This window comes from Mytilus californianus, unplaced genomic scaffold (assembly GCF_021869535.1).
Source record: "Mytilus californianus isolate M0D057914Y unplaced genomic scaffold, xbMytCali1.0.p SCAF_24, whole genome shotgun sequence".
NCBI lineage: Eukaryota > Metazoa > Mollusca > Bivalvia > Mytilida > Mytilidae > Mytilus > Mytilus californianus.
In genome coordinates, this window is record NW_026262673.1 from 2572876 (window position 1) to 2600006 (window position 27131).

At 31.7% G+C, this 27131-nt stretch overlaps 1 protein-coding gene across 1 annotated transcript in view; it reads left to right on the top strand.

Moving 5' to 3' along the window:
- The window catches only part of LOC127732365 (uncharacterized), a 30733-nt gene that overhangs the window by 2494 nt on the left and 1108 nt on the right, over nucleotides 1–27131 (top strand). Inside the window, exons 2-7 of the mRNA XM_052241397.1 lie at nucleotides 4458–4547; nucleotides 5761–5813; nucleotides 6886–6930; nucleotides 8724–8820; nucleotides 22808–22860; nucleotides 25063–25198. Coding sequence (XP_052097357.1) covers nucleotides 4541–4547; nucleotides 5761–5813; nucleotides 6886–6930; nucleotides 8724–8820; nucleotides 22808–22860; nucleotides 25063–25198 — 391 coding nt within the window. The 5' untranslated portion in view covers nucleotides 4458–4540. The remainder of the gene's footprint in view (nucleotides 1–4457; nucleotides 4548–5760; nucleotides 5814–6885; nucleotides 6931–8723; nucleotides 8821–22807; nucleotides 22861–25062; nucleotides 25199–27131) is intronic.

Genomic DNA, 27131 nt, shown 5'->3' on the forward strand with positions numbered 1-27131 from the left:
AATAAAGGCAACATTTTCATCTCATATCAAACTAGAAATATGCAAATGATATGCAAATAGATGATGTTCTCCCAATATGCATTGATTTAAATTAAACAATATAATCAACTACATCAAGTCTATTGAATCACCAAAAACTTGATTAAGTACAGTGAAACGAATTTTATACAAAAAAAAAGTAAAATCACAAAAATACTGAACTCCGAGGAAAGTCCCTAATCAAATGGCAAAATCAAAAGCTCAAACACAGCAAACGAATGGACAACTGTCATATGATTTGGTACAGGCATTTTCTTATGTAGAAAATGGTGGATTAAACCTGGTTTAATAGCTAGCTAAACCTATCACTTGTATGACAGTCGCATAAAATTCCATTATATTGACAACGTTGTGTGAACAAAACAAAAAGACATAATAGGAAAAACTGTCAAAAATAGGGGTACAGCAGTCAACATTGTGATATAATAATCTTAATCACTATAATAACAAACAAATAAGCATGTAAATGGTCGCATTGAACATAAAGTACAGATACAAATGTATGCAAGTTAACGATTTTTCTATACCTGTGCATTGACATATGAATTTTATGGATTTAAATAGTTAATGAAAGGAAAATCCCAACAAAACATTTAAAACTCCCAAAAAGTATTGACATTGTGTACATAGATGGCATTTAAAAAAACTGTTTGAATACAATTAACGATAAACCAATAAGAACTTAACAATATTGATTCAATCAGATGTTGTTGGTTCAAGGGAAACATTTGTATAGCGTCTATTTTCTATCATGTATAATAAATAATTTGTAAATATAGTAGATTTCCTCATACTGTCTTATACGCAAAACATATTAATGATGATGGCATGATATCTTGATGTTTTTTTCATTGTATAATTTGAGGATATTATATTGAAGCTTTCATTGTATGTATATATTAAAAGATCTCAGAAATTATACTTTCTGCACGCATTAATGCTAATTTGATGTTTTTTTTTATGATTTTTTGTATTCTTAATATTTGTTTTATTCATTACCAACAAAGAGACCAATATAACTTGTCATTACCGAAAAAAAAATAATCTTATAATAGATAAATACATGCGATGTATATACATGTTTACAAACAGAGTGAGTTATGACGAGATTTCTAAAGAAGACAACTGAAAGCAATTTAATATTTCCTACCGTTGAGTCAAAATGCATCTACATGCTAGAAGAGAAGGCTTTGAAGACCTTTATTTTGGCTTTGCCATTTTTGCTTTAATATTTCATAACAATAGATCGTTGCCCATGTATATATTTTCAATTAATGGAGGCGACCTCTTCCTGGCTAATTAGCTTTCTCTCGAAATATTCTGGCGTAAAGTTTTCAGAAATATTTTTCGGTCATAATAGGGACGTTAAATACGATGTCTTGTGTAGAGAAAGTGCCATGCTCTGTATACGTTGAGAACCCTTGGTATTAATCCTAGATAGGTCATATGTGGGCTGTTAGAAGGCAAAATATATGTCCCTATCCAATATAGCCTCTTTTTCCCGTTGCAGTCTAAATTTCCCCGACCTTCATCCCTGTCGGCCTCGATTACAAGACCTTCCTATTGTATGAACTGTAAATATGTTCTTGTCCTGAACATGCCGACAATATTTTCCACTGGACGTTAATCAACCAACAATCAATCCACCAAATATCTAATTCTTTATCCGGATTTGGTGATGCTTTAGGGTTAAATTATACTAAAAGTTTTTATTAGGTTTTGAATTTTCAATTGTACCTTGGTTGGTTTAGTTTCACGATTATTTACCCCTGATACTAACAACTGTTTAGTTAAGGTGATCAAACAATTGTGTTTCAGGATATCTTCCTTTTTTACTTAGAGGAAAGAAATTATCCAACGATCAAGTGCTCGCGTTTGATTTTGTTCTGTTCCCGTTAATCTAGTAAGAATAGTAAGTGATCCAGTGCATATTTGTACGACACATCAACCAACAGGAAAAAAACGATCAGAGTGTTTTCTAAATACTACTGGGAGCAGTATAGCGTGTTATATGTATTAAATTTTGAGTAAAAATTATTCTTCACACAAAAAACAACAGATAAGTCAGGAACCTGTTGTTCAGTGGTTGTTGTTTGTTGATGTGGTTCATAAGTGTTTCTCGTTTCTCGTTTTTCATATAGATTAGACAGTTGGTTTTCCTGTTTGAATTGTTTCAAACACACTAGTCATTTTTGGGCCCTTTATAGCTTGATGTTCGGTGTGAGCCGAGGCTCCGTGTTAAAGGCCGTATTTTGACCTATAATTGTTTTCTTTTTACACATTGTGACTTGGATGGAGAGTTGTCTCATTAACACTCATATCACATCTTCTTATTTCTAGATAAAAAAACACAATAAAAAACTCGACTTGCATTTTAACATACGGTCTCCAACAGGAGAATAATGTATAGATAAGAAACAAATATGAATATAACAACGACTTGTCATATAGGTAGCTTTATTTTAGAGTATGGTTCATACAGCAACCGCATAAAAAAGGAAAAGTCAAATTTTGTTCGAGCCATGTGTTTTAAAGATTTCGTGAACAAATTTTGCCACTGGACGTGGAACAACAAACAATCCTTCAATCCAAATTTTGACATGTTTACTGGGTGTGGATTGGTATAACGGGCGATGAATATATAGCAGGATACGCTCACACTGGCGTTGCATCCCGTCTCGCTCCTCATTTTTTGTTTATGCTCGTTTTGTATATTGTTGGAAAGGATCTGAACATCGGTAAACTACTGTTGCCCAAAAAATAATGTTCCCGACATCAAGGATTGCGTGTTTTAACACAGTCTGTTAACCATACTGGTCGAGTACATATTGTCGTTTTCTTGTTGAGTTACTCTCCAGCACCAATAAATGACTGCACATTTTATGCGGAGGCTTTAATTCTACAAAATCTTTTTTTCTTTTGCTAAGTGCAAGTCTATGGGACAGAGTAACGCATGTGACAGTTTTCTTATGAACACTATAAACACCGTGTACATTAAAATTTTAATAAAGAATGATCAGAAAGTGTCATCAAAGTCATAATAGTTAATTTAATATATCGAGTTTTGTATGATGAATCATTACCTTCACTCATCGATATGACAGGTAGACATAACCTTTTATTTTTACCATGTACTATTCAGATAAATCATATTTTAAGTTGTTCCAAAATTCTGATATAGATGCTTCAATTAAACCTTTATATATAAAATTATCCTGTATTGCATACCCTGAAAAAAACCTTGTTAATAACAGGTCATTTAATTTCACGTTAAGATATATTGATGATTTTCTTCCCATTAACAATCAAAACTTTTCTGATTGGGTTCCATTAATATTTCCTTCAGAACTAGAAAGTAAATAAACAACAGACACGGCTTCCTCCGCCTCATGTTTAGACTTATACTTTGAATTTGACATTAGCGGTCATGTTAGTACCAGAATATATGACAAACAAGACGATTTTAAATTTGAAATTATAAATTTCCTCCACCTTAACAGCAATATGCCAACATCATCTGCATATGGGATATACATTTCCCAACTCATTCGGTATTCAGCAGCTTGCGGCTGCTACTCAGACTAAATAAAAGTTGATGAACCAGGATTATGTCCAATAATGTCTCGTCCTTTTTCTGAAACAGGTCATTGAAAGATACCAAGACCTAGTTGATAAATATATATTAACTTTACAAATGATACATGATGGTCTTAAAGTATAGATTCTCGGTACTATAATCTTCATTACGTGTTATAGTGTTCTTTTTATTTGCCATTGTATATTATTAAACTTTACTGTTTAGTCCAGGTTTGGTAATATACTTTTGACATGGCTCGTTATTTATACATCCCGCCACATTGTGTTATTGTGCTTTGGTTTGTATTCTTGTCTTTCATTTTTCCTTATGTACTTGATCTGTAGAATGTTCATATGCCATTCTGTTTTTCTTTGTGGAACTAGTTATTTGTTCTTATAGTGATACACATTGTTGTCAAGATAGTGGAATTCTATGCGACTTGCATGAACGTGAGAGGTTTAGCTAGCTATAAAAACAGGTTTAATCCACCATTTTCTACATAAGGAAATGGTAGTACCAAGTCAGGAATATAACAATTGTTTTTAATTCGTTTGATGTGTTTGAGCTTTTATATTTGTCATTTCCGTTTGGAGTTTGCCATGGAGTTCGTGATTTTTGTTATTTTACCTTTTTCGCATATCCTGTTTACTATCCCAATGCATGTTTAAATATACGGACGCATGATCAAATGTGTATAAAATGCTTTTTTTATTACTTACTTATTACGAAATATGCTTTAATTTGTTGAGATTGTACTTAAAGTATTGAATATTAAGATTCACAATTGGTAGTTTTAATGGTCATGCATTCTTAATTTTATACATGTATCTTTTCATATGAGATTTAACAATAACTATCATATTTGTGGTCTGCATCATCATAACATCTGGTTGAAGCAAAATTGGACTTAGAAGTTTCAGCGTGATGGCTGGTAAGTTGTATATAAACTGAAATAAAAGTTAATGGGATGAATGTCAATAAAGCAACTATCGATAAAATAATAAAAGCCCCGCCCCCTAAAAAATATCTTTTATAAAAGACCTGACTCATATCGATACACAGTTTAGAAAAACTTTAAAAAAAAACACTTTGTGTAGAGGGCCGTATGATTGCTTACATCAACTTCATTTGAACTCCTGTAGATAGTTGTCTCATTGGCAATCATACCTCATCTCCTTATATTCCCTTACTAACGTCTACTTCATTATTTTCTGATTAGTTTCTTATTGGATTTGCGGTTATACTTCCCTCATTTTAATATTTTTATAAAGAAACGAAGTACCAATCTAAGAGTATTCAGTTACTGAAAGCTAGTTCATAGCCAAAAACTAATAAAATCATACATCCTAGACAACATATATATCCTAGACAACATGTATATCCAAGACAACATATATATCCAAGAAATATATGTATCCAAGACAACATGCATATCCAAGACAACATATATGTTTAAGACAACATATATATGCCAGATAACATATATATATATATATATATCAGTATACATCAAATGGACGTCATATGCAATGATGTTGATGTTGATGTTAATTGTTAATTATAAATTAATCCAACGATTACATTGAGTCATAACAATAACGATGTCAGGTAACATTAATTTTTGTTCGGACATTACTTTAATGCGCACTTGTTAACTTTCAGAAATATAAAAGCGTCGACCATTACATAAGTAAGGTAATTTAGGGATCAGCTGAAGCATGCCCTCGGGTTGGGAATTTTCGCGCTACGTTGATGACCCATTGGGGGCCCTGGACTGTTTTATGCTATTTGGTCGGGTTGTTGTCTTTTTGACACATTCCGCGTTTCCATTCTCTATTCTAATATAAAACCTTTGCTTATATACGGTGTATGGCTGCTCAACCAGTCTTCGGAATGAAATATTAAAAAAATGCAATTAAAGTGGATCAATCATTGAAATAATAGTTAATATTTCTTCATTGTAAGTTACTTAAATATTGAATTTACAGACGAGTGTTTAAAATAAGGCATTACCACCAATGGTGCGCACAAAAATACAAAAGAAATTTTAAAGTGTCAGTCAAAATTCGTATAAGTCGAAGAGAAAACATCGCATGGCTAAAATGAAAAACAACATTTTAAGGTCTTGGTTTGATTTGTTTCAGAAGTTATAGAATTAATGCCTGGTTCGACGGATACAGACTGGATTACCAAATCGGTATGGTGAACATTTTATTCAAATTCATTTTTTTATGTTTTATTGTAAACTCCAAGGAAGCTCATAACGAATTAAATGTTACAGCAGAAATAAAATGTATAAAAGTACGTGCTGGTTGAACAACTGAATACTTCATGTCCATGGTAGTTTAAACAGAGAAGCAGACGATACTAAAGGGACATTCAAACTTACAAGCAGAAGACAAACATACGACTTTAACTATGGCGAAAAGACAACCACCGCATACAAATGTAACTATTGAGTAACACGAGTCCTACAAAAAAAACGGGGATGATGTCAAGTCCTCTATAATAATATGCACACTCAGTTTCATAGCGACGACCTAACATGTTGTCATTATCTTAAAATATACAAATAAATGCACAATAAAAATAACGCCTCTTTCCTTAGTAACCACATGTTTATCTTTACAATTTAGTGACGCACCACGTGCATTTAACATTCAACATTGATTTGTCTCTTAGAAAAACAGAAATGAAATCGTTATTATAATTAAAAAAAATAGTTCTTTAAATAAACAAATTGAGCGAAAAATTATTGAACAAGTGACCAAACTTCTGCATACTAATATAATGATAAGTCATAAAACCACATATAGCTTTAAAGTTCATTTGTAGGGGTTTTGTGATTTATCTCCTTCGTATTTTATTAAACTAAAATAGATTTGCAATATTTAATAGAAACTTTACTATATTGTTTAATGTTAACAGGAGAGATATATCCTTTTAATATAAGTAAAGAAAAACCATCTCTATCGGGAATTTCTTTGAAGTAAAACTATATTGTCTACTGTTTGTCTTTAAATAAACTATTTCATTAAACTGCATCAAGTAATCTCTTAAACGTTCGTAACAGATTTTCGATTACCAAATATTTTTGGCTCAAACCTCAGCAAAGGGACATTATTTTCAAAATGCACATCTGGTGCAATAAGATTTGTACCGTTAAAGATATCACAGATGATCAATTGATATGGAGTTATTTCATATCATTTTTTTTCGAAAGCTTTCACGCACCGTCTTGATAGAGATGCATGTATGTCTTTTTTCAGGAATCGGAATCTGAAGATGAGGGTCGTCGGAAAACAAAGAACTTGGTAAGTACATCTCACCCTAAATATCTTTGAAATATCAAAACTTTAAATAAAACAATAGTTATTTAGTCAATTTAAATACAAATGATGTTCAGGCACTTTTTTCCCAACCTGGGTAATACTAAATACTTTAAAACATTTCAACCATTCCTGGCCATCATTTATTCTATCGTCTGACGGATTGACTTTCAGCAGAGAAAGAACCATTCCTGGTATTCATTTTTTTCTATCGTCTGACGGAATGACTTTACCACTTATTTCTATCTAGCGTCTGACGGGTTGACTATTCTAATCGGTTATCAGGCCATTAGTTTTCTCGTTTGATTTGTTTTATATTTGTCATTTCAGTGCTTTTTATAGCTTACAAGGCTGTATGGGTCTTGCTCATTGTTGAAGGCCTTACGATGGTCTATAATTGTTAGCATTCATTGTTTTTTAATCCCTGGTGGAGAGTAGTCTCTTTTGCAATCATACCACATCTCTTTAATTTTTATTTAGTACAGGACTGACTACAAATGGACGACTGAACTCATAGATGAACCACATTACCAAACTATTCATTCATGTATAGACCTGAGCATTGTATTGTTATGTTTCTTTGGCTGCGTCAGTCCATGAGCTAATAATATTTACATAGTAGAATAACGTGTTGTTAAATGGTATTTGTTAAATCATTTTTGCTGCCTGAATTAAAGATATGACGGAATGAAACAATTCAAAAGAAAAATATGGTTCATTAATACAAAAGGTATAAACAAAATAGAAGATTGCATACAGCTACACACGTCAACCATAACATAACAATCTCTTAAGACAGACACATAAATAGAACGTTAACCGCATAATAATAGTATCATGGGACAGAAAATAAATAGGACGTCAACCACAGATTAACAGTCTCCTAGGTCAGGCACATACATTGTTTAGCCGAGTGTAAATTGTATGTGAGGGCTCCACTCTTACTTACCTGCAAGACTGTTGTAATTGCACAACATAATAACAACCTGTTACAATCAGTTGGATAGGACTTATTTAACTAATCATTAGCACAATCACTAAAAAATAAACCATAAAATTACAATATATAAGAGGACTTGGTATTTAAAACCTTCAACTTATAAATAAACCAAGTGTACAAAGACATACATTGATTGGTTTTACCAACTTTATATTGAAAAAACTTCTTTTAATTTCTTGTCATATATGATGTAGAAATTCTCTCAACAAAATATAAGCAAGACCAAATTTTTTTCAATAAATTCAATTATTGCTTAACTTTTGGTGTAATTTTATGTTGTAACTTTGGTGTTACACAAAAGCCATAACAAACGTTATACTAGTATATTGTGACCCTTGTTCGTACTTTTAAGCTAAAATTTAAAATAAGTTGGATTTACGATTCAGAGAGAAATTCAGTAAAGGAGAATATTCCTAATTTGGTAACAGATAGAAGTGTGTCCTTAGATGTGCTGTAATAAATAAATGCAACAAAACGTTGCCCAATTGAATTTTTATCATTTGTAGAAAATTTTCATAAACAGAATTCAGTAGATATAGATAAAACCTTGACCTTTTTAATAATATGTTCTCATAAACTATGGAGATTGTTGACCCTTCTGAATGTCTCTGATAAAAAAATAAGTATTTATGTTGTTTTAATAGCCTTATATTGTAATGTTTAAGCTTATACATTTTAAACAAGAAATTCAAGGCCATACAAGTGTGCTGTCAGAAAAAAAGTATTGAAATTGTTTAAACAGCTTTTTGTAATGTTTAAGCTTATTTATTTTTAACAGGAAATTCAAGGCCATAAAAGTGTTGGTGGGAGGATGTTACATTGTACAACCTTCTATGGTTACAAAATTACAGATTTAAAAAGACAGTATATTGAAGGTATTGGAAATACTTATATATATTATAAATATATGGTGGGTTTGAATTGCAATTATATACTTGCTCTATTTCTCTGAGCTTTCAACCATTTAGATTGACATCTTTCTTTGTCCGACTATTCTCAAACACAGTAGATGCTATAAAGTGACATGGCAATGATACATCTCGGCATTTCATCTGTTTTATTGACCCTACACGATGAAAATGTTTTTCACTTTTACATGAGATTTTTCAATTGAGCTGAGAAGACAATAGCTATACATGGTTATATTACACTACTAGCATATGAAAATAAACAGCAACAATATATTTAGATTGCGCTTGCAAGTTCTTGTCTTTCCGTCAGCGGGATTTTCTGCGACACAAGAGATGATTTCAGCTTCCCAATTGTGAACTTTCCAATTTTATGCAGCAACATTCCAGCAGCACCTGCATACGGAGTATATATCTCCCAGTTGATACGATATTCCAGGGTTGTATTTCCTATCATGATTTCCTTGGTAGAGGGTTGCTGCTCACAAGGAAGCTTTTAAACCAAGACTGCCCTACAGATATGTTCCAATTGTCGTAACTACAATCTCGGCCCCTTTTCCCCGAATATGACATACCGAATTAGACGTATCACTTGTTTTGTACTGACATTAGCAACACGAAGGGTGCCACATGTGGAGCAGGATCTGCTTACAATTCCGGATCACATGAGATCACCCCCAGTTTTTGGTGGGGTTTGTGTTGCTCAGTCTTTAGTTTTCTAAGTTGTGATTTGTGTACTGTTCTTTGTCTGTGTGGCTTTTTCTTTTTTTAGCCATGGCGTGTTCGGTTTATTTTCAACTTGTGAGTTTGAATGTTTTTTTGTTATCTTTCGCCTCTTTTTTAAATCGGTATTATATTAAAAAATGGAATATAATGTGCTTTATTAATTGTCCAAGAGATTGGACAAAGTGATTTGATACATTACAAAAGTCTTTGACTTATTTGTACTGAAGGGTTCAAACAGTGTAATTCTTTACAAAGTTTTATTCAAAAAGAGTAACTTAACAATGATATAGGTTCCAGAGAAACATTTCCAATTGTAAATAAAGCATAATTGATTGGGCAAATGTATTGTAGTATATAAGCAAACCAAACTGCATTTTACGAAAATTCAAAATGGATTATAAAAAATATGAAAGGATATTTATAATTCAAGATTGGGATGAAAGCCACTGTGGACAGTTTATATAATTACAATACTGAAGAAACATTTGCAATTTTTAATTATCATCAAAAGTTGAAGTTTTCGTACAAACTTAGTAAATTACAATACTAGGAACAGTAGACTGCCTGTTATATTTTTACTTACATACTTCTTACATTTGTGGAAAGTCTATGACAAACGAGACGATTTCAATTTCGAAACTATAAATTTCTCCCACCTTAACAGCAATTTACCAACTTCAACGCATATGGAATATACATTTCCCAATTCATTCGGTATTCAAGAGCTTACAGCTTAAGCTACTCAGTTTATAAAACGTCACCATTGGCTGAGCAGAAAATTTAGGAATCAGGTTTATGTCAAAGAATGTCGCGTCCTTTTTAAAAAAAAAAATCCATCAGAAAATACCAAGACCTTGTTGATAAATATTCCTTTTCAGCTTCACAAATAATACATGATGGTCTTGAAGTGTAGATTCTAGTTACTGACGTTGTTTATCATCTCAATTACGTGTAACATTGTTCTTTTTATGTGTCTTTATATATTTTAAACCTTTACTGTTTAGTCCAATTTTGGTAATATCCTTTGGCGTGGCTCGGTATTTATACATCCCTACATTGTATTATTGTGGTATGGTCATATTTGTATTCTTGTCTTTCATTTTTGCTTATGTACTTTGTCTATAGAGTATCTATAGTCCATTTTGTTTTTCTTTGTTGACAGAGTTGCTTTTTTTATAGTGATTGCGATTAGACCACAATATTGACTGCTGTACCCCAATTTTTGACATGTTTACCTATTTTGTCTGGTTGTTTTGCTCACACATTTTGTTGTCAATACCATTGAGTTCTATGCGACTGTCATACAAGTAAGAGGTTTAGCTAGCAATATTACCAGGTTTAATCCACCATTCTACACAAGGAAATGCCTGTACTAATTCAGGAATATATCAGTTGTTTTCCATTCGTTTGATGCGTTTGAGCTTTTGATTTTGCCATTTGATAAGGGACTTTCCGTTTTGAAATATTATTGGAGTTCGATATTTTTGTCATTTTACTTTTTATGAACATTCAAGCTATTCATACTAGTTGTAATTAATTTTTGTTTTTTTTTTATAATGAAATATTATAAAGTACATTGAAGTCATTTTCTTAACTTTTTGGATTCACTTTACCACCCACAAAGAGTCCTCAAGAATATTTACATAATATACACGTGTTTTAGTTGATTATTCTTTATATTTCTAGGCGATTGTGGTATGTGTATAGTTGAGTTCGGAGATGGATTCGCACAGAAAAAGGTAGAGGTTTTGTTGTTTCTTAATAATGTTCACCGAAAACGAATGTTATAAATCCTGCATTTGATTAAAATAAAATTTTAAAGTCTGTTGGTGATCTTATATGATAGTCCTGAGAATAAAAATGACAACTGGATGTACCGTATATCGGGTTTTTTCGCGTGTGATTAATTTTCGCTTAATTCGTAGCTACTAAAAAACGCGAAAATTTGACCCCGCGTAAATTTCACTGCAAATTGAAAGATTTATAGTTGTTCGAAAGTTTCATACATTATACTGTAAATTACCGAGTCTTTTGTGTTCTTCGACGGATCTCAAGAATGGGCATACTTAATTAAGATCTCTGTTTTCATAATAATTATATTGACTAATCATACATGCCACACCTTTTGATAACGCAGCAATCAGTGTCATGTTAAATAAAATTGAGAATGGAAATGGGGAATGAGAATGGAAATGGAGAATGTTAATCTATTGATTTATGTCATAATCCGAACATTTTGTATGTAATGTAAAAATAAAATGAAAATAATTCTCATTTACATGGATTTTTGTATATCTGTAATGATCAAAACCTTCAAGTTTTAGCATGCTCCAATGTACATAATTTACGTTCCATAAAAGTTCTCTGAATTATGTGTATTTTTGTTTGTATTAGTCATATTCATTTGTATTCAATTTCTTGTCAGTTACACACGTTTATGTTGTTTACATCTTTATCAATACGATATAGTTATTTTTCGCGTGTATTTCTCATTCAGCAAAAATTATACACAGTGTAAATTTAACCTGCCCATTTTGTCATCAAATCATGAAAAAAAGGCCGACGCGGTATATGTAAGACAATATAAATAAAAGTAATATGACACAAAGTACAACCTTACAGAGAAGACAATGAGGCAAAGATGAGCACCATCCGTTCCGCGGGTCATGGATTTATAGTTTTAAAATGAAAATGTAACATAGAAAATGAAAGAAAAATTCACAAAATCATCGTTACGTAAAATATGTAATGAAAAACATGAAATAAAAATTGTATTGCTATAAAACCAAAAATTTAGTTCAATATACCATGTTCTTGTAGAGTCTGTCTGGTTAAATTGATTGATTGATTGGTGTTTGCTTTACGCCTCATCAGCACAAAACGGCTATATCGCGGCAAGAGCTATTTCAAATATTATAATATATATATATATAATTATTTTTAATCAGACATGAAGTCCTTCAATTTACTGAAACTTTAGTTTAAAGCGAAAATACTTATTTACAAATAAAAATTCATCAACTAGATAACATGATAAAAACTTAAAATCATCTTAAACTAATGCAACAAATTCATATAGCATAAACGATTCGTTGAAATTCTTCACGCACGTTTTAGACCCATACGTTCTTAATGGTAAAACATTGTAGGTTAACAAAATACACATCCAGTAATGTCAAAGATACCAGTTCACGTCTACCTTATTTGACATAGTATAAGATCACCTGTATGAATGTGTGAGCTCTATTAACACACACAGAACTCATTGTTATATCACATTTTGAGAAGGGACTGACACTGATGAAGGCTATTTGTTGGTCCGAAATATCTGTTAATACGATTTCATTCCATCTTTTTTATATCTTTATCTTTTATCAATATTGTTGCACAAATCCTAAAACTTATATATATATAGGAATACGTGACTTGGCTGCTGGATCCCGTTTGTTGTCACGTAACAAATTATGTCTGTTTGGGTTGCTAATCCAATTTTGTTGATAAAGTGGAAGGTTTAGCTAGCTACTAAACCAGGTTAAACCCACTATTTTCATCCGAAAATGCTTGTTTCAAGGCAGGAATATGACTGTTGTTTTCCTTTCGTTCCGTTGTTTAATATAGTCGAGCGTTTGGTTTTGTTATATGGACATTAAGCTTGGAGTTTGGTATTTTTGATAAAATGTAATAATGACTTATTAATCATCAAAGATAGAAAAAATAGTTCTTAGAAAACAGTCTACAATGCAGATTAAGCATTGATAATTGACTGCCTAGTAACTAATGTTTTACTTTTTACTACTAGCGCTTTCCAAACAATGTATATCCGATACGATCATATTGCAATATATTCATCGTCATCATAATCTTCAGCATATGTTTTTAATAATCAATTTTCTCTTCCAATTTATTGCATCATAGAACTTTTATTTATAGATTGAAACTAATGGAAGAAGTCATATCTTTTGCAAGTAAGTATATGCAAAGCTTTCTAAATTATTAGAACAAATTACAAATTGAAAAAAACAATGTCATGTGAATCAAAGGCAATGATTTTAAAATGTTTTGTAGGGAGTCATCTGTTAGTGTTTAAATGTCTCCAACCACACTAAGTGTACAGGTGCACAGGGAACTATATGTTCCTTAGTCATATTGGTTGACCTTTCCGGTTTTTTTTTTGGGGGGGGGGGGGGGGTTTTGGGGGGGGGGGGGTGTAGTCACCTTCTTCGAGAATGAAAATAACACTTTTATAAAAGAGTACTTCATTAACTAGTATATGTGATATCTTCGATACAATAACACATGAAGATAACCTATTCAAATCAATACACGTGCATTTCGAGAAAAAAAATTAAAGAATTATTAAAGACAACAGATTTCTGTATTTTTTTACATTTTCTCTGATATTGCATCTTAAAATTTGCTTATTAAGTGAAAATTCAATGTAACCACCAAGTACTGTGTCTTGATATATTAAGTCAGATAAAAATATAATGGTATTTTACAGCTTTTTTGGAATAAAGATCTAAAAATTCATGAAAAACCCGGAGTTCTTGAAATTATTTTCGATTTCTCTAATATTAGATACAATATTATTTAATATGATGTCAACATTACCACCAAGTACACTGCCTTAAGATAAGAAGCTCATATCAAATATATAATGGTATTTTATTACACTGTTTGGCAGGGTTTCACCTGATTCAATTTTCAGTTTGTCCACCTCTTTCGCCAAAATAATATATTTTTCGCCACTTTCATAAACATATTTTATCGTTTAATTTTTTTTTCTTCTTTGTTACACAAAAAATCAGTTTACAGCATTGTTGTCTAATCTATTATAATTCTAGCGGAGACATGTAATACAATCTCTGATTCTACATATCTTTTGTTTAATCTGTCTACGTTGTAACAAATAAACACTCAACAATTACCCTTCCGGAGCACCTGAGATCACCCCCAGTTTTTGGTTGGGTTCGTGTTGCTTAGTCTTTGGTTTTCTATGTTGTGTCATCTGTACTTTTATTTGTCTGTTTGTCTTTTTATTTTTGGCCATGGCGTTGTCAGTTTGTTTTCGATCTATGAGTTTGACTGTCCCTCTGGTATCTTTCGTCCCTCTTTTACAAACATTTACTTTTTTAAAAGATACTGTGAAATTGCAATACAAATCATAAAATCATCATTTTGGACTTCTGGGAACACTGGATTCATTTTCAATAAGTCTATCGGATACTTTCCGTCTAGTTGAAGGATAAAGACTAAAGTCAGAGATTTTTCTTATTTATAAACATTTTTCTTCATAACAACAGATTTCTTTTCCGGACCATCGTTAAAAGTAAAAGTTGAGACGTAAAACTATGCTTCAAACACGTGCGTTGCAAAAAAAGAATGTGAAGTACCTACTACAAAACAATTACTTCTATCAAAGTTCAAGGAAAAAGACTATAAGGTCAAAGATTTTCTAACTTTTGAACATTTTTCTTCATTTAAACAGTTTCTTGTTCTGGGCCATCGTTAAAAAAAAAAGTTGGGATGTAAAACTATGATTCAAATAAAACACGTGCATCCCTATAACGATTGCTAAGTACCCACTTCAAAATAATTATTTCTATCAAAGTTTTAAAACTATCCTTAAGGTGACATATGACGCCATTTAACCACACAATTTCATTAAATCCACAATCAACACCCTTTTATTATTAAATAGTCCATTGTTGCCGATAGCTAAAAAGTGCAATCAGCTGATTATTGATTTTCTTTCACAATCGTAACGCGCGACAAGTTCAAGGTGAAATCCCAGTATCGTCTGATCAGGGAAAAAGTCCGAAGAACCTGAAAACAATTAACAATATAGACGTAGTCAAACGGTTATTATTTATTTGCAAAATCTTTCGCCAATAATGAATTTTAATCGCAACAGTTTTTATTTTTTCTCAAAGTGCGATAATAGCAATCGCCAGCAGAAACCCATCTGTGGGATAGAATATCGAAAAATTCAAAGAAAAAAGAAACAAAATAAAAGATACCGGATTTCCTGGGAAAAATTTCTCTAATTTTGGATCTTATGATTTTATATTAAGCACCAAAACCTTGCCATCGATTATACATTTTTTTCTTTCGAAGGAATTCGCTTAAAGAAACGCTTGGATAACATTCACCCGAGAGGCAAGATATTTCATCTTTGCTGCTTTAAGTTCGTCATCCTCGGCAATTCTGGTTGAAAGCGGAGGGGAACATTTTTTGGAAAATGTGCATACTATTTGGATATAATCTCCAATATACTATCGCTTCACTAAAGTTTAAGACGGTTCCTAGCACCGATTTGATCAGAATTCATTGCAAGACACAACTACTGTGCATTGGAGAATATAAACCTGGAGAAACATAAACAAATGATCAATTATATATATATCTGGGCAAGAAACCAGACATTTCTGTGTCATTTGGTCTCATATGGAGAGTTGCCTCATTGACAAACATACCACATCTTCTTTTTTTTTGCATATAGTATATACATTAATTTTCAACAATTGCTCTTAGCCTGCAGATCCTATACAAACATTTATTCAACAACGAGGCACACGAGATATATTTTAGAAGTTTGGAAAAAATGACGTATGTACATGTATATTGCGAACTGTATATCAATTCCATCAACAAAATGGCCGATAGCGGGAATACTAAAGAGCACATATATGAGAAAATCGTCAGAATGAATACTCCATAACTGCAAAAAATTAAATAGCAAAAATACCGACCTCCAAGAAAATTTCAAAACGGAGAGTCCTTTATCAAATGGCAAAATTAAAAGCTCAAACACATCAAACGAATGGAAAACAACTGTCATATTCCTGATCTGGTAAAGACATTTCCTTATGTAGAAAATGGTGGAATAAACCTGGTTTTATATTTACCTAAACCTCTCACTTGTATGACAGTCGCATAGATTTCTATTATGTTGACAGCAATGTGTGAGGAAAACAAACAAACATAATAGGTAAAAGTGTTAAAAAACATAGGAGCATACACCTCAAGCACGGAGAAACATATTGAAAAGAGAGTATATGAGGTATCAATTCATGACAAAACTTGAGACGTCCCTTAGCAACGGTTTGAGAGGGGAATATGAGTAGGAATATTTGTAGTGTTTTAGATATTACGTCGATGTGGTCGCTGCTTAGGTGCTGACATGATTCATAACACACTTTTATTTTTAAATTATCAATTGAAAAATTATTAACAAAGTAAGGTTCTTAACCCCCAGTCGAGGTTGACCTTAGATTTCTTTGTTTTGAATTGCATCGGTTCGTCAGCTAGTTAATCACGTGTTCCGGTAGTTAAAATTTTTTGGGGTATGTGCGATCCTGATTAACGCCAATTAGGAGATGCGCTTCGGTCGCCACAAATGTATAAATTGTTTTCTTTTCACGTTCTTTCAGGACAGACCAAATTGCCTTGTCATTTTGTAGGAACAAGAGTTTTACTGATCTGTGATTCTACCGATATTGCTTTCATTCACTACAAGACAGATAAAGTAATAATTATGGTACGTTGAGGTACTTATGTTCAATAAAAAAAATGTGCAATCGATGAATATGTATTTTGTATGATTATTATTTTAATTCATTATACAATGTTAATCATAAATGTATGTAACCACATAAAGGTTTGTAAATGTTGGGTCTCAATCTCGTTGAATGATACCAATGCTACATAATATATGTGTACATAATATATTTTCTTAGGAACTTGTAAAACAAGGATTTCGTAGATTCGAAAGAGTGGACATCAATGGATCATGAAAACCAGGAAACGAAATGGATTACTTTAATAAAATTGCAGAATGTATGTTATCTAACAAATAACTACCCTTTTTTCTAAATATGACTTAAATATTAACAGTTGTATGACATGTTTATTTATCAAAATATTAATGTTTTTTTTCAGTAAAAGGGGCGTGGCTTAATCTAAATAATATTTTTGGGGGTTTGGTAGGCGAAGTCGTATTGCGTACTAATTTATAAGCCTGATATCCTTAATTAGTGATACATTGATTACTATTTAATAAAAAATGTTTAACAGATAGATATTGCGTATACCTCCAAGATATAGTTATGATATATTGAATGCTTAGAAGAATCAGAAGACAAACATACGACTTTAACTATGGCGAAATGACAACCACCACATACAAATGTAACGATTGAGTAACACGAGTCCTACAAAAAAAACGGGGATGATGTCAAGTGCTCTATAATAATATGCACACTCAGTTCCATAGCGACGACCTAACATGTTGTCATTATCTTAAAATATATAAATAAATGGACCATAAAAATAACGCCTCTATCCTTTGTAATCCCATGTTTATCTGTACAATTTAGTGACGCACTACGTGACATTTAACTGGACAACATTCAACACTGATTTGTCTCTCAGAAAAACAGAGATGAGATTGTTTTTATGATTAAAATAAATGGTTCTTTAAAAAAACAAATTGAGAGAATTTTTTTTTGAAAAAGTGACCAAACTTCTGCATATTAATATAATGATAAGTCATAAAACCACATATAGCTTTAAAGTTCATTTGTAGGGGTTTTGTGATTTATCTCCTTCGTATATTTTAAACCAAAATAGATTTGCAATATTTATTAGAAACTTTACTATATTGTTTAATATTAACAGGAGAGAGATATTCTTTTAATATAAGTAAAAAAATAATCATTTCTATCGGGAATTTCTTTAAAGTAAAACTATATTGTCTACTGTTCTCCTTAAAATAAACTATTTCATTTAAGTGCATCAAGTAATTTCTTAAACGTTCGTAACAGATTTTCGATTACCAAATATTTTTGGCTCAAACCTCACCAAAGGGACATTATTTTTCAAAATGCACATCTGGTGCAATAAGATTTGTACCGTTAAAGATATTACAGATTATCAATAGATATGGAGTTATTTCATATCATTTTTTTTACAAAGCTTTCACGCACCGTCTTGATAGAGATGCATGTATGTCTTTTTCAGGAATCGGAATCTGAAGATGAGGGTCGTCGGAAAACAAAGAACTTGGTAAGTACATCTCACCATAAATATCTTTGAAATATCAAAACTTTAAATAAAACAATAGTTATTTAGTCAATTTAAATACAAATGATGTTCAGGCACTTTTTTCCCAACCTGGGTAGTACTAAATACTTTAAAACATTTCAACCATTCCTGGCCATCATTTATTCTATCGTCTGACGGATTGACTTTTAGAAGTGAAAGAACCATTCCTGGTATTCATTTCTTTCTATCGTCTGACGGAATGACTTTACCACTTATTTCTATCTAGCGTCTGACGGATTGACTATTCTAATCGGTTATCAGGCCATTAGTTTTCTCGTTTGATTTGTTTTCCATTTGTCATTTCAGTGCTTTTTATAGCTTACAAGGCTGTATGGGTCTTGCTCATTGTTGAAGGCCTTACGATGGTCTATAATTGTTAGCTTCTTGGTCATTTAATCCCTGGTGGAGAGTAGTCTCTTTTGCAATCATACCACATCTCTTTAATTTTTATTTAGTACAGGACTGACTACAAATGGACGACTGGACTTATAGATGAACCACATTACCAAACTCTGCATTCATGTATAGACCTGAGCATTGTATAGGTATGTTTTTTGGCTGCGTCAGTCCATGAGCTAATAATATTAACATAGTAGAATGACGTGTTGTTAAATGATATTTGTTAAATCATTTTTGCTGCCTGAATTAAAGATATGAAGGAATGAAACAATTCAAAAGAAAAATATGGCTCATTAATACAAAAGGTATAAACAAAATAGAAGATTGCATACAGCCACATACGTCAACCATAAAATAACAATTTCTTAAGACAGACACATAAATAGGATGTTAACCGCATAATAACAGTATCATGGGACAGAAAATAAAAATGGACGTCAACCACAGATTAACAGTCTCCTAGGTCAGGAACATACATTGTTTAGCCGAGTGTAAATTGTATGTGAGGGCTCCACTCTTACTTACCTGCAAGACCGTTGTAATTGCACAACATAATAACAACCTTTTACGATCAGTTGGATAGGACTTAATTAACTAATCATTAGCACAATCACTAAAAAATAAACCTTAACATTACAATATATAAGAGTACTTGGTATTTAAAACCTTCAACTTATAAATAAACCAAGTGTACAAAGACATAAATTGATTGGTTTTACCAAATTTATATTGAAAAAACTTCTTTTAATTTGTTGTCATATATGATGTAGAAATTCTCCCAACAAAATATAATCAAGACCAAATTGTTTTCAATAAACTCAATTATTGCTTAACTTTTGGTGTAATTTTATGTTGTAACTTTCGTGTTACACAAAAGCCATAACAAACGTTATACTAGTATATTGTGACCCTTGTTCGTACTTTTAAGCTTAAATTTAAGATAAGTTGGATTTACGATTCAGAGAGAAATTCAGTTAAGCAGAATATTCCTAATTTGGTAACGGACAGAAGTGTGTCCTTAGATGTGCTGTAATAAATAAATGCAACAATTAAAACGTTGCCCATTTGAATTTTTATCATTTGTAGAAAATTTTCATCAACAGAATTAAGTAGATATAGATAAAACCTTGACCTTTTTAAAATTATGTTCTCATAAACTATGTTGTTGACCCTTCTGAATGTCTCTGATTAAAAAAGATAAGTATTTATGTTGTTGTAACAGCCTTATGTTGTAATGTTCAAGCTTATATATTTTAAACAGGAAATTCAAGGCCATACAAGTGTGCTGTCGGAAAAAAGTATTGACATTGTTTAAACAGCTTTTTGTAATGTTAAACTTATTTATTTTTAACAGGAAATTCAAGGTCATAAAAGTGTTGGTGGGAGGATGTTACATTGTAAAACCTTCTATGGTTACAAAATTACAGATGTAAAAAGACAGTATGCTGAAGGTATTGGAAACTCTTATATATATTATAAATATATAGTGGGTTTGAATTGCAATTATATACTTGCTCATATTTCTCTGCGCTTTTAACCATTTAGTTTGACATCTTTCTTTCTCCGACTATTCTGAAACACAGTACATGCCATAAAGTGACATGGCAATGATACATCTCGGCATTTCATCTTTTTTATTGACCTTACATGATGAAAATGTTTTTCACTTTTACATGAGAATTTTTCAATTGAGTTGAGAAGACAATAGCTATACATGGTTATATTACACTACTAGCATATGAAAATAAACAGCAACAATATATTTAGATTGCGCATGCAAGTTCTTGTCCTTCCGTCAGCGGGATTTTCTGCGATACAAGAGATGATTTCAGCTTCCCAATTATGAACTTTCTAATTTTATGCAGCAACATTCTAGCAGCACCTGCATACGGAGTATATATCTCCCAGTTGATACGATATTCCAGAGTTGTATTTCCTATCATGATTTCCTTGATAGAGGGTTGCTGCTCACAAGGAAGCTTTTAAACCAAGACTGCTCAACAGATATGTTCCAATTAACGTAACTACAATCTCGACCCCTTTTCCCCGAATATGACATACCGAATTAGACGTATCACTTGTTTTGTACTGACATTAGCAACACGCCATCGCGTGGTCGGTTTATTTTCAACTTGTGAGTTTTAATGTTTTTTTGGTATCTTTTGCCTCTCTTTCAAATCGGTATTATATTAAAAAATAGAATATAATGTGCTTTGTTAATTGTCCCAGAGATTGGACAAAGTGATTTGATACATTACAAAAGTCTTTGACTTATTTGTACTGAAGGGTTCAAACAGTTTTATTTAAAAAGAGTAACTTAACAATGATATATGTTCTAGAGGAACATTTCCAATTGTAAATAAAGCATAATTGATTTGGCAAATGTATTGTAGTATATAAGCAAACCAAACTGCATTTTACGAAAATTCAAAATGGATTATAAAAAATCTGAAAGGATATTTATAATTCAAGATTAGGATGAAAGCCACTGAGGACAGTTTATATAATTACAATACTGAAGAAACATTTGCAATTTTTAATTATCATCAAAAGTTGAAGATTCCGTACAAACTTAGTAAATTACAACACTAGGAACAGTAGACTGCCTGTTATATTTTGACTTACATACTTCTTACATTTGTGGAAAGTCTATGACAAACGAGACGATTTCAATTTCGAAACTATAAATTTCTCCCACCTTAACAGCAATTTACAAACTTCAACGCATATGGAATATACATTTCCCAACTCATTCGGTATTCAAGAGCTTACAGCTCTACTCAGTTTATAAAACGTCACCAGTGGCTGAGCAGAAAATTAAGGAATTAGGTTTATGTCAAAGAATGTCGCGTCCTTTATCAAAAAAAAAATCCATCGGAAGATACCAAGACCTTGTTGATAATTATTCCTTTTCACCTTCACAAATAATACATGATGGTCTTGAAGTGTAGATTCTAGTTACTGACGTTGTTTATCATCTCAATTACGTGTAACATTGTTCTTTTTATGTGTCTTTGTATATTTTAAACCTTTACTGTTTAGTCCATTTTTTATAATATCCTTTTGGCGTGGCTCGGTATTTATACATCCCTACATTGTATTATTGTGGTATGGTCATATTTGTATTCTTGTCTTTCATTTTTGCTTATGTACTTTGTCTATAGAGTATCTATAGTCCATTTTGTTTTTCTTTGTTGACAGAGTTGCTTTTTTTATAGTGATTGCGATTAGACCACATTATTGACTGTTGAACCCCAATTTTTGACATGTTTACCTATTTTGTCTGGTTGTTTTGCTCACACATTTTGTTGTCACTACCATTGAGTTCTATGCGACTGTCATACAAGTAAGAGGTTTAGCTAGCAATATTACCAGGTTTAATCCAGCATTCTACACAAGGAAATGCCTGTACTAGTTCAGGAATATATCAGTTGTTTTCCATTCGTTTGATGTGTTTGAGCTTTTGATTTTGCCATTTGATAAGGGACTTTCCGTTTTGAAATTTTATTGGAGTTCGGTATTTTTGTTATTTTACTTTTTATGAACATTCAAGCTATTCATACTAGTTGTAATTTGTTTTTGTTATTTTTTATAATGAAATATTATAAAGTACATTGAAGTCATTTTCTTAACTGTTTGGATTCACTTTACCACCTACAAGGAGTCCTCAAGAATATTTACATAATATACACGTGTTTTAGTTGATTAATCTTTATATTTCTAGGCGATTGTGGTATGTGTATAGTTGAGTTCGGAGATGGATTCGCACAGAAAAAGGTAGAGGTTTTGTTGTTTCTTAATAATGTTCACCGAACACGAATGTTATAAATCCTGCATTTGATTAAAATAAAATTTTAAAGTCTGTTGGTAATCTTAAATGATAGTCCTGAGAATAAAAATGACAACTGGATGTACAGTATATCGGGTTTTTTCGCGTGTGATTAATTTTCGCTTTATTCGCAGTTACTAAAAAATGCGAAAATTTGACCCCGAGTAAATTTCACTGCAAATTGAAAGATTTATCGTTGTTCGAAAGTTTCATACATTATACTGTAAATTACCGAGTCTTTTGTGTTCTTCGACGGATCTCAAGAATGGGCATACTTAATTAAGATCTCTGTTTTCATAATAATTATATTGATTAATCATACATGCCACACCTTTTGACAACGCAGCAATCAGTGACATGTTAAATAAAATTGGGAATGGAAATGGGGAATGAGAATGGAAATTGAGAATGTTAATCTATTGATTTGTGTCATAATCTGAACATTTTGCATGTAATGTAAAAATAAAATGAAAATAATTCACATTTACATGGATTTTTGTATATCTGTAATGATCAAAACCTTCAAGTTTTAGCATGCTCCAATGTACATAATTTACGTTCCATAAAAGTTCTCCGAATTATGTGTATTTTTGTTTGTATTAGTCATATTTATTTGTATTCGATTTCTTGTCAGTTACACAAGTTTATGTTGTTTACATCTTTATCAATACGATATAGTTATTTTTTCGCGTGTATTTCTCATTCAGCAAAAATTATACACAGTGTAAATTTAACCTGCCCATTTTGTCATCAAATCATGAAAAAAAGGCCGACGCGGTATATGTAAGACAATATAAATAAAAGTGATATGACACAAAGTACAACCTTACAGAGAAGACAATGAGGCAAAGATGAGCACCATCCGTTCCGCGGGTCATGAATTTATAGTTTTAAAATGAAAATGTAACATAGAAAATGAAAGAAAAATTCACAAAATCATCGTTACGTAAAATATGTAATGAAAAACATGAAATAAAAATTGTATTGCTATAAAACCAAAAACTTAGTTCAATATATCATGTTCTTGTAGAGTCTTGTCTGGTTAAATTGATTGATTGATTGGTGATTGCTTTACGCCTCATCAGCACAAAACGGCTATATCGCGGCAAGAGCTATTTCAAATATTATGATATATATATATATCTATATATAATTGTTTTTAATCAGACATGAAGTCCTTCAATTTACTAAAACTTTAGTTTAAAGCGAAAATACTTATTTACAAATAAAAAATCATCAACTAGATAACATGATAAAAACTTAAAATCATTTTAAACTAATGCAACAAATTCATATAGCATAAACGTTTCGTTGAAATTCTTCACGCACGTTTTAGACCCATACGTTCTTAATGGTAAAACATTGTAGGTTAACAAAATACACATCCAGTAATGTCAAAGATACCAGTTCACGTCTACCTTATTTGACATAGTATAAGATCACCTGTATGAATGTGTGAGCTCTATTAACACACACAGAACTCATTGTTATATCACATTTTGAGAAGGGACTGACACTGATGAAGGCTATTTGTTGGTCCGAAATATCTGTTAATACGATTTCATTCCATCTTTTTTATATCTTTATCTTTTATCAATATTGTTGCACAAATCCTAAAACTTATATATATATAGGAATACGTGACTTGGCTGCTGGATCCCGTTTGTTGTCACGATAACAAATTATGTCTGTTTGGGTTGCTAATCCAATTTTGTTGATAAAGTGGAAGGTTTAGCTAGCTACTAAACCAGGTTAAACCCACTATTTTCATCCGAAAATGCTTGTTTCAAGGCAGGAATATGACTGTTGTTTTCCTTTCGTTCCGTTGTTTAATATAGTCGAGCGTTTGGTTTTGTTATATGGACATTAAGCTTGGAGTTTGGTATTTTTGATAAAATGTAATAATGACTTATTAATCATCAAAGATAGAAAAAATAGTTCTTAGAAAACAGTCTACAATGCAGATTAAGCATTGATCATTGACTGTCTAGTAACTAATGTTTTACTTTTTACTACTAGCGCTTTCCAAACAATGTATATCCGATACGATCATATTGCAATATATTCATCGTCATCATAATCTTCAGCATATGTTTTTAATAATCAATTTTCTCTTCCAATTTATTGCATCATAGAACTTTTATTTATAGATTGAGGTGATCTGTTGGGAATCGTTGCGGTTTGGAAATAAACGAAAGTTACATAAACCGTTGACGTGTCTCATATTTGCTAATCGAGAAGTAGATGACAGATTGAAACTAATGGAAGAAGTCATATCTTTTGCATGTAAGTGTATGCAAAGCTTTCTAAATTATTAGAACAAATTACAAATTGAAAAAAAACAATGTCATGTGAATCAAAGGCAATGATTTTAAAATGTTTTGTAGGGAGTCATCTATTAGTGTTTAAATGTCTCCAACCACACTAAGTGTACAGGTGCACAGGGAACTACATGTTCCTTAGTCATATTGGTTGACCTTTCCGGTTTTTTTTGGGGTTTTTTTTTTTGGAGGGGGGGGGGGAGGTAGGGGGGGATGTAGTCACCTCATCGAGAATGAAAATAACACTTTTATAAAAGAGTACTTCATTAACTAGTATATGTGATATCTTTGATACAAAAACACATAAAGATAACCTATTCAAATCAATACACGTGCATTTCGAGGAAACAAATTAAAAGAATTATTAAAGACAACAGATTTCTGTATTTTTTTACATTTTCTCTGATATTGCATCTAAAAATTTGCTTATTAAGTGAAAATTCAATGTAACCACCAAGTACTGTGTCTTGATATATTAAGTCAGATAAAAATATAATGGTATTTTACAGCTTTTTTGGAATAAAGATCTAAAAATTCATGAAAAACCCGGAGTTCTTGAAATTATTTTCGATTTCTCTAATATTAGATACAATATTATTTAATATGATGTCAACATTACCACCAAGTACACTGCCTTAAGATAAGAAGCTCATATCAAATATATAATGGTATTTTATTACACTGTTTGGCAGGGTTTCACCTGATTCAATTTTCAGTTTGTCCACCTATTTCGCCAAAATAATATATTTTTCGCCACTTTCATAAACATATTTCATCGTTTAAATTCTTTTCTTCTTTGTTACACAAAAAATCAGTTTACAGCATTGTTGTCTAATCTTTTATAATTCTAGCGGAGACATGTCATATAATCTCTGATTCTACATCTCTTTTGTTTAATCTGTCTACGTTGTAACAAATAAACACTCAACAATTACCCTTCCGGAGCACCTGAGATCACCCCCAGTTTTTAGTGGGGTTCGTGTTGCTTAGTCTTTGGTTTTCTATGTTGTGTCATCTGTACTATTATTTGTCTGTTTGTCTTTTTATTTTTGGCCATGGCGTTGTCAGTTTGTTTTCAATCTATGAGTTTGACTGTCCCTCTGGTATCTTTCGTCCCTCTTTTACAAACATTTACTTTTTTTAAAGATACTGTGAAATTGCAATATAAATCATAAAATCATCATTTTGGACTTCTGGGAACACTGGGTTCATTTTCAATAAGTCTATCGGATATTTTCCGTCTAGTTGAAGGATGAAGACTAAAGTCAGAGATTTTTCTTACTTATAAACATTTTTCTTCATAACAACAGATTTCTTTTCCGGACCATCGTTAAAAGAAAAAGTTGAGACGTAAAACTATGCTTCAAACACGTGCGTTGCAAAAAAGAATGTGAAGTACCTACTACAAAACAATTACTTCTATCAAAGTTCAAGGAAAAAGACTATAAGGTCAAAGATTTTCTAACTTTTGAACATTTTTCTTCATTTAAACAGTTTCCTGTTCTGGGCCATCGTTTAAAGAAAAAGTTGAGATGTAAAACTATGATTCAAATAAAACACGTGTATCCCTATAACGATTGCTAAGTACCCACTTCGAATTAATTATTTCTATCAAAGTTTTAAAACTATCCTTAAGGTGACATATGACGCCATTTAACCACACAATTTCATTAAATCCACAATCAACACCCTTTTTTTATTAAATAGTCCATTGTTGCCGATAGCTAAAAAGTGCAATCAGCTGATTATTGATTTTCTTTCACAATCGTAACGCGCGACAAGTTCAAGGTGAAATCCCAGTATCGTCTGATCAGGGAAAAAGTCCGAAAAACCTGAAAACAATTAACAATATAGACGTAGTCAAACGGTTATTATTTATTCGCAAAATCTTTCGCCAA